The sequence below is a fragment of the Myxocyprinus asiaticus genome, chromosome 22 (assembly GCF_019703515.2).
Source record: "Myxocyprinus asiaticus isolate MX2 ecotype Aquarium Trade chromosome 22, UBuf_Myxa_2, whole genome shotgun sequence".
In the NCBI taxonomy this organism is placed as follows: Eukaryota; Metazoa; Chordata; class Actinopteri; order Cypriniformes; family Catostomidae; genus Myxocyprinus; species Myxocyprinus asiaticus.
Window position 1 is genome coordinate 38,722,237 of NC_059365.1, and position 19,228 is coordinate 38,741,464.

The window sequence follows — 19,228 nt, forward strand, 5'->3', positions numbered from 1 at the left end:
AAAAAAATAAAATAAAAAACTTCAACCTCATCTGGGAGAAACAGCTCAGCATTTTTTTTTTCACGCTTTCTTTGTCTTTTCTGAATTGTTGCACTTTATTATCTTGCAGTAACACACTGACATAGTGATTGATGTATGTCATGAAACAGAGACCCTCCCCTCCAAATCCGAAAAATGTGGTCACAGAAGACACATTTAAGCGACCAGGTGTAAACAGCGATGTGTCTCACCTGACCACATCTGATTGGATCACCCGAGATGCATGGTAATACCAGGTGTAAATGTGTCTTAGCCCTCACAGATATGCTCGTCCATAGACACTGAGGGACAGATTCATTAAGAATTAAGAATTAACTGCGCCTTTTTTATTTTTTTATTTTTTTACACGCACTAACTGCGCTCATTTAGTGCCCGATTCACTAAAGGAATTATGCAGATCAGGCAATGGCGCAAACTCGCCCATAAAATCTCAATTTGCACATGCAATTCTGATCTTGTGGTCTGATTCTGAACGCAATATAGCCGCGGATGCTGCAGACCACCGTATTTGACCCACCCTGCCGGGACTGAACAGCATCACTTTTATCCAGACACTTGTATAATTCCTAACATGCAGAATGTGCACTTGACGAATCTACAGATCTGTATATATGCCAGGTTATAATGCTCTTCAACATAATTTGATGAGTATTTGATTAATTACTGCTGGAATGATGTTCACAAACATCTCTTTTAAATAAAATACATTTTACTGCCTACTTTCATTTGGTGGTTGGATGTAAATTGCGCAGGGCAAATCGCAATCTTTACTGAGCCTAATTTACACAGAAATGAGGCGTTTGTGCAGAAAGGAATGACATGACTTACATTTATGCATTTGGCAGACGTTTTTATCCAAAGCGACTTACAGTGCCCTTATTACAGGGACAATCCCCCTGGAGCAACCTGGAGTTAAGTGTCTTGCTCAAGGACACAATGGTGGTGGCTGTGGGGATTGAACCAGCAACCTTCTGCTTACCAGTTCAGTGCACTAGTCCACTACACCACCACCACTCCTTCATTTATATATTTAAAACACAGTGCAATTTCAGCACTGATGGTGCCGACTAAATGTGATTGTGGGTGGTTAGTGAATAAGATGCATATATTTGCGCTGAAATACCACACACTAAACACCCGCAATCGTGTTTAGTGGGCACCATCAGCGCTGAAATTGCAACTGTTTAGTGAATCTACCCCTCAGTCTAATTTTCAGTTCATGCACCACCCACATTTTTTCATTGAATATCTCGACCTCTGGACTAGAAGCTCAATCTAGGTCTCATTAGAAAGCTGAGATCCTCCCCTTTGTGATGATGTGTAACATTTTATTATCAATAGTCGATAACATATATTTCCGATGATTTGTTTAGCATGCTTTTCCTGCTGGACCGCATTTTGTTCTGGACATCTAAGATATAACATTAGATTATTCACACAAACAAGCTCACAGACAAGTAAAAAATTTAAAATTGTTTTGAAAACTAAGGTAAAAGGAGATATAAAGTTTTGAGCTATTTGGGGATTACAGTAGCAGTGATCAGCGCATAAAAGAGACGTTTGTATTTGATGTCTTATAGATATATTTCACTTTGTGATTCTTTTGAAAATCTTTCAAACTGTGGTATTAGGGCAAAAACAAACTATACAGTCAGAGAAGGAGAGCTTTCATTTCATATATGATTTGTTTATTTAAGTGCTATTTGAAAGACTTTTATATTCATTTTAATATTTCCACTACATAACCTCTAGGTGGCGCTGATTTGCGATGCAAATGTTTTTTAGCCTTATTTTGTTATTTTATGTACAAAAATGCAGAATTGGTTATCTATGAAAAGTTCAGATTCTAAGCTTTCAAACAATACCTCAAATGCCTGACTTACTGTATGTATTTGGAGACATTTTAAGCATAAACTTTTTTCGAGACATAATGCCCCCTTTTGGACCCGTCAGCGGATTCGCAGAGTTGAAGAAGTTTAGTTTTTACCAAATTAAGCTTTTTATATCCTATATTTACCAGATTAAGAATTGTGTGTGCATACAGTATATTTCACCAGACAAGGTTTTTGAATTATTATTCGTATGAGATGAAAATATGATATAAAATAAGATATAAAAATAAGGGTGAATATTGTCAAATGATGAAAGATTTAGATACAGCAAATCCCCACGAGGTGTCAGTGATTAGTTTTTATTTCACTTCTAGAAGGTTGTTTTTATATTGTAGAACCAAGCTATTCTAAATGTAGAATCCTCCAGCACCATAAAAAATGAATAAATATATAAAAACTATGGGACTTGGGATACATATTTGCTGATAACCAATAGTTCCAAAAAACAACTATCGGCACTGATTAATCGGTAAAACCGATATATCGTGTACCTCTAATGTACAGAGAATAAATTCTTGATGGATTGAAATGTGTTTCTGATGAAGATTCACATTGACTTTAGCTAAATTTATTATACATTTAAAACAAATATTTCTGGATCTAAAGTCCCTTTGGACTGACAGCCACATACTAGATTCTGTTAGTTATGGAAACATTATTATTTATTTTATATTATTTTAACCTACATAGTGCTAGACTGTATGGACACAGTGTCCCAGTCCACCTGCTGTTCTGGGAGGCATGATCTCTTTTTAAAGGAGCGGGAGGCCTGTAAAGCCTCCTGGGAGGAGGCCGCATCCCCCCAGCCGCCCCGCCAGTTCAGATACACATAACGACCCGTCTCTCTTCCTAACATGAGCCCCACAGACGTGATCTGAAAGACATTCGGAAAAGAAAATCACACAAATATACAGTGCCCTCAAAAGTATTTAGATACTTAAGCCACACTTGTAAAATGTGTGCGTTATAGAACAAAACCAAGTGCTGTTAATTTGAAAGATAGCATAAACACACTGTTAGAAAAACACAAATTGAAGTTGTTTCAAAAACTAACTACAAAGAGAGGTGTTCTGGATGTTTAGTTTAAAAAACATGTCTCCTATGGGTTTAAATGAAGATTTTGAGCTTTCACTTTTGTTTTTTATAGGTGACAATACCGATAAATGAACAGCACTCCATGCTTGTATATTTTACCTCTATCTTCTTTCCAACATCTTCAGTTTTGGCTACAAATTTGAAGCAGTACTTGCGGGTTTTTCCAGGAACAAGACACATGTTCTCCTGGGTGGAAGGCTCTAGAATATCCTTATCTTTCGAGGCGTCCTCCAGAGAGCAGTACTGATTATACTCCTACATTTCAAGCAAATAAATAAAGATGTCATGGAGTATAACATGCGTGTATAAGGCGTGTATGCGTGTATCAGGTGTTCTGTACCTGGTTGCTTAGGATGACACACAGCTTTGAGAAGCGCACAGGATGTGGGCAGTCAGCTCTTAAATAGACGTGTAGCTGTACAGGTTCATCGATGTGGAAACTAGGAGACAGGAACTTGGCTTTGCACTGAACTGAGAGAAAGACATTAAAGTAAACAGATACAGATGATGACTTTTTTTACAATTACTTTTTATGAAAACAGATGCAATGAAAGTTCTGCCAAACATCTCCTTTGTGTTCCACGGAAGAAAGTCATACAGATTTTTAACGACATGAGGGTGAGCAAATGATGACAAAATTGTCATTTTTGGTGAAGCTCTGTCAACACCATCTGTGCATACTGTGAACTACCCACAGACAATAATTTTGACTAGTTCCTCAGTTTGTAAAAACAAAAATCATGTGTACAGTACAGTAATAAAATTAAAATGGAAGTCAATGGGGCAAGGCATTCTGGAGTGTTTAAAAGCATAAATGTGCAACTCTTATTTTTGTTAAAGCACTTACTGTACATGAATTCTTCCAAACAAAACTGTGTGTGAATGAAAATTAACCTTGTGTGACCCCGCGTCTTGCATTTTTGTCTTTGCTATACACAATGCATAATTTAAATTAATTATTAATCAGTCATGTGACAAAACATGGCGCAGACCACAGCGAAGTTTGTCTTTGGGAGAAACGGCAACAAAACTACATCTGGTAAGAAACCTAATTATGTTTTTCCATTGAAACCTGTTGGAGTTTAGAGTCTCTAGTTTCATCCAATATGGCATTTTAAAAATTTGAGTGATTTATCGCGAAACGCCATGCTGCTAAACATATTGTACACTAATGTGTACTTCAGATAATTTTTTCCTTAGAAATTCTATATTCACTGTGCATTACCACATTGAGAATCAATGGGTTCATCCAAAACCTGAAAAAAATGTTTTGCTTTCAGAGGCTTTATACGGAGTTAGGATGAAAATAAGGTGCATTTCGAACTGTTCTGAGACCAGTGCAGACACACTGGAGGTTAAGTCATTCACTAAATAGGGAGCAAGGGAGCATTCTATAGCTCTCAATGCAGCTAAGTGCATTCACTCCTAAAATCCAGTCAAAAGTTCAGTTTCAGGCTGCAGATGATGTTTGGACCACTCAACATGTTTGGCAGACATTTGACAATGGTAATCAGTACATAGATTCAGAATTTATAATGTATAATTTTATTTGAACATGATTGGCAGTGACTGGATGATGCTGGACATTACTTTGAATCAGAACTATTTATGCTAATATCTGATATAATGTCTGAAACACCTCAAAAACATGAACAACCAACACCCCTGAAAACATAAACAATTTGATAGAAAAATCTGACTTTCTATAGCTTGGAATTATTTAAAATAACAATTTAGTCCCACTGTCCACATTTGTAGACATACATTTTTAGGAAAGCTATTTGCTCTAGATTTTTTTTGGCATGTTTATTAGGTGCTACTAGTTACAAATCAAAAAGGGAAATGGAAAATGCACACAGCAGTCACGCTCGGGTTCCTGGCGGCCAGCAGCGGCTCCTCCGCTTCCGCCGGCCAGCAGTGACTCCTCCGCTCCCTAGCGGACAGCAGCGAGCTCCTCCGCCTTCTGGCGAACCGCTCCTGTACCACCGCACCATATCTCCCCGGCGTTGCGACCCTCCAACAGCGGCGAGGGCTATCCAACAGTGCATCCCTCCTCCCTCACGGTTTTCAGCACCAGTGTAGCAAGGTTCTTAAAATGGGAAATGAGGTGGCGGGAACCAGCTGAACAGTCGATGTAAAACTTTAATAGCAAACTGAACTCAAACATAACAAACAACGCACAGCTTTGTGCGTCTCTCCCTCTCTCGAACTGCCGTCTCTGGCCCCCCCCTTATCTCTCTCCCGCTGATTAGTCACCTCAGCACCAGGCGTGTGTCATCACGGGCCAGCCCCCTCCTTGTTACACTACTCCAGCACTAGATTCAGGCCAGGGAGACCTCCGGCCTGACTCCCAGCTCCCACCCCCCCACCCGGATTGTATCTTTGAATTCACAGAGTTTTTACGAAGTGATTTGCTAATTAATTACAAATAAACCATTATTTTTTAATATCTGTGTTTTCATACTTATAACCCATATGCTGATGGTTTTAATTTGGTCAATAATTGGCCGATACATCGGTGCATGCCTAAAACACGCTACCGCACAAGCTGCAGATTCATTTCTTGCTCCTAGTCTAGATCTTTGTCAGAGTTTTTTTTTTTTTTTTTTTCCCAAGACCACACATCAAATGGTTTAGGATCAGCATTACATTTTGGTGTGTAGTCCAGCTAAAGTTATGCCTGGAATCACAAATGCTGAGCTAAAAAATGTATTCAATACAAGTAAGTCTTCTTTGAGTGCTTACCAAAGGGCACATAGTCCTGGACATCAATGGTAATCTCGTTGTTGCCGGCCAGAGAGATGCGGTCACTCCAGAGAGACTGGGCCGCCTTTACTGAGACCATGTCACAGTCTGGTTCAGGCTCCGGCACTTCATTCTGACAATCCATGAAATACACAGGACATCTTTTTACATAATTCTGTAAGCTGATTAATGTCAATGTAATTTAACTAAAATACAAAAATATGTTTTGGTAAAAATACATATGTAGGTAAGTATTACTGTTTATTACTACAGTATATACTGTTATTTTGGTGAATATAAAATTGTACTGATGAGAGCAAATATAATACTTTTTTGTGTTCATTTAGTACGGGAAACTTGCCTTGATTATGTTTAACTAGATTTTTGGCTGTTTGGTTGAAATAATGGATATTTTGATTTAAAAAAAAGAAAAAAAAAAAAAAAAAGACCCTTTTAGGCCATTTCAGAGCAAATATGTAAATATCAAGATGTATATCCAATTTCGTCAAAGGGCTGAAAAAAAACAAGATATATATTTTTTTCAGGTATATCGCCCATCCCTTCTACTAATATATTTCCATACAAACCATGAGCACTTTAATCAGGTTTTTCTCAATCCTGGACTTCTGCTCTTCAGAAAGAATAGAGGCTGAACACACACACACACACACACACACACACACACACACATTAACCAGAGTCACTTTTGCATTGGTGAAGAGTACTGTTTATGGATCAATACAGTGTGTTCATTTACCTCTGCCCACCAGCTCCATAGAGTAGGTGATGTAATCCTTGACCTGACCCATGAGGTAAGAGCACTTCAGAGCCGTGCACAGGATCGACGTGAGCAGAGACCACCAGCGTTCCGTACGATAGTCACACATCACATAATCTAACAGCCTAGAAAATACAGACACTTATATCTAACAGCTAAAAGCCCTTATTAAGACCACAGCTAAAAGCCATTTATGACTTTAATCCTGCTGTGCATAGGCACAGTTCTAGCCGTATTGTGAATTCAACTCACTTTAATGCTTTGGTGTAGTCTTTTGCGTGATAATATTCCTCACCCATCTGAACCACTGCAAAAATAGAGAGATAAAGCAAGAATGCCTGACATGTGTACATGTGACTTAATCATATTTCTGAGATGATCAGCGCTGAACAGTATATTTCAAGTTTTTCTGAGCAATAAAATAAAGAAATGAAAATCGTGTAGCACTCACTGAGATGGCTCTTCATTCGAGGACACTTGTACTTCTTAAACTGGGTGACAGCATTACTGAGGAGAGCAATGATCAACTCCTGACAGGAGAAATAAACACAAACAACCATTAGGAGAGATATACTACACATATTCAACTTTAAAATGTAACATACACTACCAGTTACACCTCAATCTCAAACTCATTCTTCATTACTGTTTACCTTATTTTAGAATAATAATCAAGTCAAAACTAGGAAATGGCACAAATAAAAGTTATGCAGTGATCAAAAAATCTTAGATAAATCACAACTATATTATACAACAATTAGTGTCAGTGCTCTGATCTGATTGGACAAGCAGTTCCCATGTATATTTTCATACAAAACTTAGTTTAAGCATTTAAGCATAAGCCTGTAGATCAAAAGGTTTTTAAGAACATGAGAAACATTCAACAATTCAGTCCAGTGTGTTCAGACTTTTAAATGGTAATGTCACTGCTATTTCAAGAGTTACAGTATGTAAAATAAAAGATGTTTCAAAAATCCCACCGAATGAAGAATGTCTCTCTCTTTCACTTGAAGAGCAAGGATGCCTTGTTTCTCTTTCTCAGGGTCAGGAGGATCAATGCCTGAGGGTAAAAAAAAAAAAGACTTCATAAAACCCTGGGTAAGACTGTAAACTCACAAGGTTGTTGTTGTTGTTGTTGTACATGATAGCAACAGTTTTTATACCATTATTAATGATAATTAATAAAGCTTCCCTGGTTCATATTTTCAAAATATTTTATATATATATATATATATATATATATATATACACACACACACACACACACACACACTCTACCGGTCAAAATTTTTGAAACACTCATTCTTTATTATAATTTTTTTTCTTCACATTTTAGAATAAAAGTAAAGTCATCAAAACTATGGAATAACATAAATGGAACTATGGAAATTATGCTGTGACTAAACAAAATCAAAACATTTTCTCAACCAACTTCTTGAGGTATCACCCTGGGATGCTTTTTAAACAGTATTGAAGGAGTTCCCATCTATGTTGGGCACTTATTGGCTGCTTTTCTTTATTATTTAGTCCAAGTCATCAATTTAAAAAAAAAAAAAAATTGTATTAAATTTTAGTTTTATAATGAAATAAATTAATATGGCGGCACAATTATATTTTTGTCTACAAAACTAATTTCAAACATTTAAACATAAACCTTCAGATCAAAAGATTTTTAAGATCATAAGAAACATTTCAGTCAAGTGTTTCAAAACTTTATACTGGTAGTGTGTGTGTATATATATATATATAAATATTCTCTGTTGATCTCTCTCATCAACAAGGCGTTTCTGTCCACAGAACTGCCGCTCGCTGGATGTTTTTTGTTTTTGTGTGTGAAAATCCCAGAAGATCAGCAGTTACAGAAATACTCAAACCAGCTCATCTGGCACCAACAATCATGCAATGGTCCAAATCACATTGATCACATTTTTTCCCCATTCTGATGGTTGCTGTGAACATTAACTAAAGCTCCTGACACGTGTATGCATGATTTTATGCACTGCACTTCTGCCACACTATTGGCTGATTAGATAATCGCATGGATGATTGTTGGTGCCAGATGGACTGGTTTGAGTATTTCTGTAATTGCTATGTTAACATGGGTAAACCTTGTTATCTGGTAAATGTTTTAACGCCAGTAAATCCCTTATTTTATCATACTAAAATCATGTTAACTCGCATATTACATACTATACTTTTGTGCATATAAAAGGTGCACTCAGTAAGTTTTTGCTAATTAAAAAAGTAAAAAAAAAAGAAAGAAAAAAAAGTTTTACACAAAGACATGAATAGTAGTTCAGAGAAATATCTCAAATGATGTACACTCACATGAGATGAAGACTCCAGTCATATCAGTAACCCAATAAAAGTGGTTTAATTTTACATGGAGTGGGTCACCCCCTCATGGGCGCTGTCATGTTGACATTACATGACAACCTGTGTCATGCAATTGACTGAGTTACTACTACTTTTAATTAGTGATAGACTGATGTTTCGGCCAGGCCGATTAATCAGCAAATAGAATCAGAATGAGCTTTATTGCCAAGTATGCTTACAAACCCAAGGAATGTGTCATGGTGACAGAAGCTTCCAGTGCAAAGAGAATACCAAAAAAAAAAAAAGTGCAAGTACAAATGTACAGTTATGTGCAAGTTGATTCAATGTATTGAGCAGAAGAGGTAGGATATTTCAAATAAATATAAATGGAATATAAATATGAATAAATAGTTGAACATGCACATGACTGTATTACCACAATGGAGAGTATTGGGGTGAATGGCCTGAGGGAAGAAAACCGTGCTGTTTAGAATGGTGAGTGGGGTCCATGCTGGTGTGTTCCTTCTAAAGTCCACAATCATCTCCACTGTTTTGAGCTTCTTCAGCTCCAGGTTGTTTTGACTGTACCAATGAGCCAGTATCAGAAAACCACTGGTACTTTTGGAACTAATAAGATGTGGCTAAAAACTTACTGAGTGCACCTTTATCATTCATGGACTTTCCTCTTTGACTTCCATTGTAAGTGCCTCGCTGTAAACCATATTTGTGCTTTTTTTAAAATTTTTTATTTAGGGGTGAAGTATAACCTGGACATGTTCTTGACAAATTTTGTGAGATTCAATCAAAGATACAGATAGATTCTAACTGAGAGGGTGATAGTGATTCATAAACCATCACTCACTCTGATGTCCCTGTCTCCAGGGTCTCTGTCCGTAGAAGTCTAGAGCTCCGGAGGGGATCTCCAGTGGGTCAGGTGCAGGGTAGACCACACCCTGCTGAAGAATAGGACCAGTGGGACATTATACATCACACGCTCAAAATTGAGTAGTCAACATTCATAATACATTGGATTGGGAGTACAAGTACCTCATGATTGCAGAGCTGCCCCGCTTGCTGCTTGCGCTCCTGTGCATAGGATGCAGCCTGCTGGTAATAGAAGCCTGGGTTCTGGGTCTGGATTGCTGTGAGGCCCAGTTTAATGGCCTCATCAAACAAATCACCAAATGACTGAAACCTAGAGAATGAGATCAATTGAATAAATGATTGTGTGTGTGTGTGTGTGTGTGTGTGTGCATAATTTCAAGACGAGAGGTAAAAACTCAGTGGATCGCAGTCTAGATCTGGACCCAACATCTAAGCTGCAAATGAATAATTTCAATTTAATATAATTACAAACTAAGCATTTATTTTAAACACGGAACAATAAGTTATCTTTACACTGAAATGGTGATATGAAAGCATCATATACAGTGGCCCTAAAAAGTTTAAACACTTTGGACACTTAAGCCACACTTATACTGTAAAAAATATACTGTATATTGACGACCCCATGGTGACTGTTTGGATCTCGGCATGCCTGGCAGACATCTCGGCCTGAATGAAGCAACACCACCTTTAACTCAACCTACCGAAAAACGAGGTCCTTGTCTTTCCAGCCAACCCTGCGGTTGAGCACAAAATCACCGTTCAGCTGGTGAACGGATTTAATAACCGTTCATCCACAATGACACCATGCAAAATGGTCAGAAACCTAGGGGTAACCATTGACAACCAACTCAATTTCACTGACCACATCTCAAAAACAGCCCGATCATGTAGATTTTCACTCTAAAACATTAGGAAGATAAGACCCTTCCTCTCTGAACATGCCACACATCTCCTTTTTAGTCTCTTGTCATATCTAGACTGGACTACTGTAATGCTCTTTTAGCCAGCCTTCCTGTATGTGCAATTAGGCCTATGCAAGCGATCCAGAATGCAGCAGCATGGCTGGTCTTCAACGAACCCAAGAGAGTAGATGTTACACCCCTCCTTGTCTCTCTACACTGGCTGCCGGTTACTGCATTTATCAAGTTCAAAGCTCTGATGCTGGCATACAGAAAGGAAATTGTTCATGCAAAGCTACATTCCCACCAGAAGGCCTGCAAATGAGCACCGCCTTGTGGTACCAACACAAAGAGGCACCAAATCACTTTCTCGGTTTTTCGACTTCACAGTTCCTCAATGGTGGAACAAGTTTCAGAGTAACCACAGGTGTAGTTCAGCACATTAGCTATGAATAATTTCCACTAACCAGTAACTAGCTTAATTTTGAACAGTATATTATTGTTTTACAATTTGAAATCTAACAAACTGCTTTTTAATGTTTTTCTTGAAAAGTGTGCTTGTGCTATATTCCATGAATCAGTTAAATGACACACTGATTACTTCATTTAATATAATTAGAAGATATTGGCTCCTGAAATGGAGTAAATTATGCTTGTTTGGACCTTTCCTTGGAAGGAAATTTAAAGACTGGACTTTGAGACTAACTGAAGAGCACTGGTCTAGACCAAGAGTTAGGTTGAGCAACATACGTTTACAACATTACACAATGAGGCCCTTGATGTGTTGATTATCTTTGTCTTTATGTAACTGTTACATTTTCATAACATTTAATACATTGTGGGTAATAACAATAATTCACAAATTATACATAGTTATCCATGTCTACACAATGGGAAGGACTAACCAGAAACTGCAAAATAATTAAACTATGAGTCGAATAGTATTACTTTGACCTAAAAAACAGAGATTTACCAGAAGAGTATAATATCTGGCAAAAACACTTTAACACAGTCTTCGTCCAAGAATATAAAAATAAAGAGATGTGTTTATGGCAGCATTTAATCTTACTGTTTGGACATCCAGGCAGTGTGTTCAAATGCCAGCTCAGCGCTACCAATCTTCTTCTTACACAGGTCGATGTGTTTGCGGAACTGAGCGATGGCGTCCAGGGGGGTGTTATGCTGAAAGCACAGTCTGCAGATCTGCGAGAGAAGTCCTCTGTTAGATGCTTGATAAAAACAATGCAGTTCTGAACACAATGCAACTGAACATGACTGTGCTATTTACAAGAGAAGGACAACAGGAAATGAACTCTGGCCTGTTTCCTGTGTGGTGTACACAGCTGTTTGTATGAAAACCGCTGGCAGCTCACTAGGTTGAGACACAGCCCTCAATTTGCTGAGGCAACTTTTCAAAATGTAAACTTTAAACAGCATTGTGGTGTACCTGCAAGCATCACATTTGATGCCGACATTGTGCTGTCAAACAGTGTTGGGAAGGCCACTTTGGATCTGTAGCTTCCCAAGTAATAAAATCAGAAAACACACTATTTTAAAAAAACATAGATAAAAACACAGTGACAAACAGAAGTAATTAAATATCTCGCTTTGAAAAACGTAGAAGCAGTGATTTCAGCACATGGGCTCAAGTGAATTGGTAATTTGTTTATTAGAACTGGATCACATGAACTGTTTAAACGAACCGATGCACCAAAATGAACTGCACTTCCCAAAACTAGCCAACTTACAAGCGAATCTGTTAATCGTTGATTTTAACTGATTCATTTACATGAACTTCCCAAATGAATTTTTTTTTTAGACTTCCCATGAGTGCATTAGAATACCAAAATGCAGCATTTTGTGAAACTACAGTACTTGTTGGAAAATCTACTGTAGCTTGTTACTGGAAAAGCTATCCTACTGTGAAAATAGCTGAACTACCGACTTGGCAGATGATAAAATGGGGAAAAAATATATTCCCATCGATTTACACTTAAGGGGCCCGAGCCATTTCAATGGACCAAAATATCATAGAGACTTCATAGAGAGAGCATGCTCTTATTTGGCGTAGGCCAGTAAGAGACTAGAGGTCCACCAATAACCATTAAATTAAGGTGGTGGGAAAGGCTGATAACTGATTAATCGGCTGATAGTTTTGTAAAATTGATTCATAGAATGTTGCAAAACTCCACAATGCTAGGGTGTTTTGGGTGGTTGCCAAGAGGTTGACCGATATATTGGTTTTGCCTATAGCTGCTTTTTGGAACTATCGGTAATCTGCAAAAAATATGCAAATAGTTTAATATTTTAAAATATATATATATATATATATATATATATATATATATATATATATATATATATATATATATAGAGAGAGAGAGAGAGAGAGAGAGAGAGAGAGAGAGAGAGAGAGAGAGAGAGAGAGAGAGAGAGAGAGACACACACACACACACAGACAGACAGACAGACAGACAGTCAGTACTGTGCAAAATCTTAGGTACAAAAGATGTTTAACAAAAACATTTGTCTTAAGATGGTTATTTATATCATCCACATAAATGACCCCTGTTCAAAAGTCTGCATAGCCTTAGTTCTTAATACTCTGTATTGCCCCCTTTAGCATCAATGACAGCATGCAGTCTTTTGTAATAGTTGTCTATGAGGCCCCAAATTCTTGCAGGTGGTATAGCTGCCCATTCATCTTGGCAAAATGCCTCCAGGTCATGCAAAGTCTTTGGTCGTCTTGCATGAACCGCACGTTTGAGATCTCCTCGATGATATTAAGGATATCGCTAAGCTCGATATTAAGCTCGATGATATTAAGGTCAGGAGACTGTGATGGCCACTCCAGAACCTTCACCTTTTTCTCCTGTAACCACTGGAGGGTCAACTTGGCCTTGTGCTTAGGGTCATTGTCGTGCTGGAAAGTCCAAGAGCGTCCCATGCGCAGCTTTTGTGCAGAAGAATGCAAATTGTCTGCCAGTATTTTCTGATACATGCTGCATTCATCTTGCCATCAATTTTCACAAGATTCCCCATGCCTTTAGAGCTCACACACCCCCAAAACATCAGTGAGCCACCACCATGCTTCACAGCTGGGATGGTATTCTTTTCACTATAGGCATGTTGACCCCTCTCCAAACATAGCGCTTATGGTTGTGACCATAAAGCTCTATTTTGGTCTCGTCACTCCAAATTACAGTGTGCCAGAAGCTGTGAGGCATGTCAAGGTGTTGTCGGGCATAATGTAACAGGGCTTTTTTGAGGCATTGGCACAGTAAAGGCTTCTTTCTGGCAACTCGACCATGCAGCTCATTTTTGTTCAAGTATCGTCGTATTGTGCTCCTTGAAACAACCACACTGTCTTTTTCCAGAGCAGCCTGTATTTCTCCTGAGGTTACCTGTGGGTTTTTCTTTGTATCCCGAACAATTCTTCTGGCAGTTGTGGCTGAAATCTTTCTTGGTCTACCTGACCTTGGCTTGGTATCAAGAGATCCCCGAATTTTCCACTTCTTAATAAGTGACTGAACAGTACTGAGTGGCATTTTCAAGGCTTTGGATATCTTTTTATATCCTTTTCCATCTTTATAAAGTTACGCAGGACTTTTGACATTTCTTTTCTGCTCCCCATGGCTCAGTATCTAGCCTGCTCAGCGCATCCACATGAAAGCTAACAAACTCATTGACTATTTATACACAGACACTAAATGCAATTTAAAAAGCCACAGGTGTGGGAAATTTTTATCTTTTTTGTAATTAACATTTTATATATATATATATATAAAATCAACATTTAAACCAAATAACCCCCCCCCCTCCCCAACCCCGCCCCCCAAAAAACAACCCTGTGGTCAAACATAAGTAAATATATAGAAATAAAAATCAAACAGACACACATATAAAAATAAATAAATAAATAAATAAATATACATACACATATACACACACACACACACACACACATATATATATATAGGGGGGGGTGCTACTCCCAAAAATAGTACAAAGCAGGTGGCACAGTTGTAAATACCTATAAAACTGAGGTCTGGGGACCCCAAAATGTTGGACCAAGTTTTCAAATGATCTCAACACTCCACTTTCATTTAGGTCACCGAGTGTAGCAACCACCTCACAATCCACTCTGGCCAGCAGAAAGGGGACTTGCCAATACACAATCTTGGGTTCTGGCATATGTTTGAGGCAACATTTAAATAAGTGTCCAATTTAAACAATCTGGACACTTTAGTCCATACCGAGTGTAAATGCGAAATAACGGGGTGTAACTTAACTTTTCCAACTGAGTGCAGCAGATGACGTAATCATTCCAATGTCCTATGAAAATACTCCACAAATCATACTCCAGCCAACAGGAGGCATAAGCACAAGGAACTGACAGATTCATCCATAACTGTCCCGAAGTAGTGTTATTTAACAAAACAAGCTCCAAACGCTAGGCGGAACCAGCACAAAAGGAAACGAAACACGCATCCCGGTTCCTCGGATGGTCAAGTGTCAATTCACTCGGAGGCCGCATAAAAGTATATCCCATGATTTACACAGTCCGCCAACTTTATAAAAGACATCCTTTGTGTGGGCATGTAGATATTTTGCAGTCATCTGTAGTGTCTATTCACAATCTGCCCAGGAACTTCATTGTAAAAGTGATCTTCCATCAATGCAAAAGTTTCTTTAAGGAAAAGTGTTAATCCACAAAACAAAACAAACTCCAGCTGCTCAAAAATGGCGCCCAGCTTCCTCCGAAAGCCAGTGTATGTACAGTGAGTCAATCCACTCACAAGAAAAACACCCAATGGTTACTCACCCATTATTTCAATAAAAGACATTGCCTGATTGGGACATGTAAATACTTTGCTGCCGTCCTTGGTGTTTATTCTCAGTCTGGCCGGAAACATCAGAGCAAAGTGCTCTTCCGTTGATGTAAGCGTTTCTTGAACTCCTTAAACCGATCGTGTTTCTCTCGTCGAGTTCGCAAAGTCCGGGAACAAGATAATATTGTAATTCTTCCAAGAAAGCTTTCCTTTGCTCCTCGCCTGGCGCAACACGAGATCTTTATCAGATGATCTCAAAAATTTGGCCAGAATCGATCGGGGCCTTTCTCCCTCAGCAAATCTCTGAGCTGGGACTCTGTGAGCTCGTTCGATTTCCAACTTGTGGCCTGTTATGTCGAGCAGACTCGGGAAAAGCTCGTTTAGGAATTTCACCATATCTCTGCCCTCCTCATGCTCAGGAATTCCAACAATTCAAATGTTATTCCTGCAGCTTCTATTCTTAAAATCTTCAAGCTTTTCAAGAACATGTTCCAAAATCAACATTGGTCGCGGGCAGATTAGCGGCTAATTCCCTCTCTGATGACTCTAAATAATCGATTTGTTTTTCAATATCTGTCACTCTTGTAACTAACTCAGATAATTTTTTTCCACCGCCGTAATTGATCAACGTATTTCAGCGAGATCCTCAAAGTCCGCAAGTACCTTCGTCAACATCACCGACATGTTGGACAGTTGACGCTGGATTCCTTCATCCGCCGCACCATCCAAATCGAGTCCCCGGTCCACAGGCCTGTCTGAGCTTTCATCTTGAACCCGTAAGTGTCTTTTAATGTCTCCAGAGCCCGAGGATTTTGACTTCTTTGCCATGTTAACCTCAAACAGCAAATGTGTAACTGGGTGTATCGAATTTCACCAGATTATATCATGAAAATAATTTAAAAAATTAGCAAAGTGCGCAGAGCTGTCTCTCACACGTCTGCCCTTCGCATGGCGTCACGTGGCTCCCCACAGGTGTGGGAAATTAACCTTTAATTGACATTTAAACCTGTGTGTGTCACCTTGTGTGTCTTTAACAAGGCCAAACATTCAAGGGTATGTAAACATTTGAACAGGGCCATTTGGGTGATTTCTGTTATCATTATGATTTAAGAAGGAGCCAAACAATTATGTGATAATAAATGACTTATACATATGATCACTATCTTTAAATAAAATACAGTTGTTTTTGCATGATCAGTCATTTTTTCAAAATCAATGCCAAAATTTTACAATTTCTGCCAGGGTATGCAAACTTTTGAGCACAACTGTATTATTATATATATATATATATATATATATATATATATATATATATATATATATATATATACACACACACACACACACACACACACACACACACACACAAAAGATTTAGGCACTTGTGAAAAATGTTGCACAGTGAGGATGTCTTCAAATATAATGTCATAAATAACATCAATTAACATCATACGAAGTCCAGTAAACATAAAAAAAAGCTAAATCAATATTTGATGTGACCAACTTTGCCTTCAAAACAGCCCTAATTCTCCTACGGACACCTGGACATATATATTATATATATACTGTGTGTGTGTGTGTGTATATATTTGCAATTATTACCAAAACCAACATAACGGTCAACCTCTCTTGGCAACCACCCAAAACACCCTAGCACTGTGGAGTTTTGCACAGGCAAGCAAAACTCACATTGTCTTCAGATGTCAAAATGTAATTCACATACAAACCTTGTAGTTGATGAATCCAGCCATGGTCTTGATCTCAAGCATGTTTGTCTCATGAGCTCGGAGTTCATGGACGAGGCTGTAAGCAGTCCTGTAATATCTGTTGAACGGAGCACAGACCATAAGCAATTCATGAACGTAGCCAGCACAGTGTGAGGTTCCTTAGAAATTCACGCAAAACATTTATTTATTTATACAAGCAGATTCCTGTTAAAAGCACTTACTTTAGGGCATTCTGAGTGTCCTGCTTTAGTTCACTGAAGAAACCCATCTTAAACTGGTGCCTGACAAACAGCAGCTGGAATGACAACAGGTACGAGTTGAACTGTTTAACACTGTTAGATGAACACATTTTGAGTGCTCCCTCAATTCTTAACCAATGAATTTCCATGACTTTTCCTGTCATTTGAGATTACTAGATTACGATTTTATTTTAAATCATTCTGATTTAGGCTGATTCACTAATGAATCGTTAGAACTTATTTGTGAATTGATTTGACTGATTCTTTGAAGAGAACCAACTCAATGCTTCGCTCACAAATTGAAGAGCTATTTTCAAAATATAGATTCTGATAAAGTATCAGAAATACTTTAGAGCAAAATGTAACAAGACAAATGTGTATTCACAATAGAAATGTCCATGACTGATGCCTTTTAATGTCCTTAATAGCAATGTAGTTACATCTTTACACTAGTGGTGTAGATTAAGTGCAATTCTAGAACATCCTTGGATATATGCACTACTTAAAAAGCCTGTAAAAGTTTCACTACAAACATCATACTTGCACAAAATATAAAGATCATCCAGTCCAACTGTTATACACTAATTTTGTTAGTTGTTTTGTTCATTGTAATGCCTTATTCGGTGCGTTAACACGTGACACAACAAGTTTTCAGTGACAAGCAATTTGTCTGTGCACATTGAACCAGAGTATGTGAGTGGAGCGGCAACAATTTCCCCTCCACGGTTCCACTCCGGGTTGTAAATGTCCCACTCCCTACACACTCACTGATAAGAGAAATTCTGTTCTATGTTCGCTTCTTAGCTAAATTGGCACCTAACTACCGCTCCACTGTAAAGTTACTTAAGTATGCTAGAACCTCCGTGAGGGGCCTGGGTAGCTCAGTGGTAAAGACGCTGGCTACCACCCCTGGAGTTCGCTAGTTTGCTAGTTCGAATCCCAGGGCATCCAGCCAGGTCTCCTAAGCAACCAAATTGGCCCGGTTGCTAGGGAGGGTAGAGTCACATGGGTTAACCTCCTCGTGATCGCTATAATGTGGTTCGTTCTCGGTGGGGTGCGTGGTGAGTGGAGCATGGTTGCCGCGGTGGATGGCGTGAAGCATCCACATGCGCTATGTCTCCGTAGCAACGCGCTCAACAAGCCACGTGATAAGATGCGCAGTTGACGATCTCAGACGCGGAGGCAACTGGGATTCGTCCTCCGCCACCCGGACTGAGGCGAATCACTACGCGACCACGAGGACTTAAAAGCACATTGGAAATTCGGCAATCCAAATTGGGAGAAAAAGGGGAAAAATCCCCCCCAAAAAATAAAATAAATACTTTTAGAAAAGCTTTAATGTGCTTTATTGGAACACTAACATTAGCCCAATTCTACATTAATTTATTTATATTAGCTTAGTTATTCGCCAACATTCTCTGGATTAAATAAACTACCAAACAAAAACATATTTACATCGATGAGTCAAAACATTATGATCACTCACAGTTGAAGCGAATAACATTGATCATCTCCTAACAAGGCCACATTTCAAGGTCTGGGTAGATTAGATGGTAAGCAAACAATCAGTTCTCGCAGTCAACGTGTTGAATGCAGAAGAAATGGGCAGGAGTAAAGACCTGAGCGATTTTGACTATGGCAAACGACTGGGTCAGAGCATCTCTGAAACAGTAGGCTTGTGGGGTGCGCCGGTCAGCAGTGGCGAGTACCTACCAACAGTGGACCGAGGAGGGACGAACCACAAACCAGCAACAGGGAGTTGGGAGCCCAAGGCTCAT

General features: G+C 38.7%; 1 protein-coding gene across 2 annotated transcripts in view; it reads right to left on the bottom strand.

Moving 5' to 3' along the window:
* Positions 1-19,228, bottom strand: part of LOC127412710 (trafficking protein particle complex subunit 11) — a 59,582-nt gene that overhangs the window by 15,535 nt on the left and 24,819 nt on the right. The window contains exons 7-20 of one of the 2 annotated variants that reach the window (XM_051649299.1): positions 17,433-17,506; positions 17,212-17,308; positions 11,722-11,855; positions 9,913-10,060; positions 9,728-9,818; positions 7,530-7,609; positions 7,001-7,079; positions 6,802-6,856; positions 6,529-6,674; positions 6,359-6,420; positions 5,772-5,904; positions 3,367-3,497; positions 3,126-3,281; positions 2,618-2,805 (exon numbers count right to left, since the gene is read on the bottom strand). In XM_051649299.1, coding sequence (XP_051505259.1) covers positions 2,618-2,805; positions 3,126-3,281; positions 3,367-3,497; positions 5,772-5,904; positions 6,359-6,420; positions 6,529-6,674; positions 6,802-6,856; positions 7,001-7,079; positions 7,530-7,609; positions 9,728-9,818; positions 9,913-10,060; positions 11,722-11,855; positions 17,212-17,308; positions 17,433-17,506 — 1,574 coding nt within the window. Of the gene's footprint in view, positions 1-2,617; positions 2,806-3,125; positions 3,282-3,366; positions 3,498-5,771; positions 5,905-6,358; positions 6,421-6,528; positions 6,675-6,801; positions 6,857-7,000; positions 7,080-7,529; positions 7,610-9,727; positions 9,822-9,912; positions 10,061-11,721; positions 11,856-17,211; positions 17,309-17,432; positions 17,507-19,228 lie in introns of both variants that reach the window. The other variant, XM_051649298.1, reaches the window with a different exon arrangement.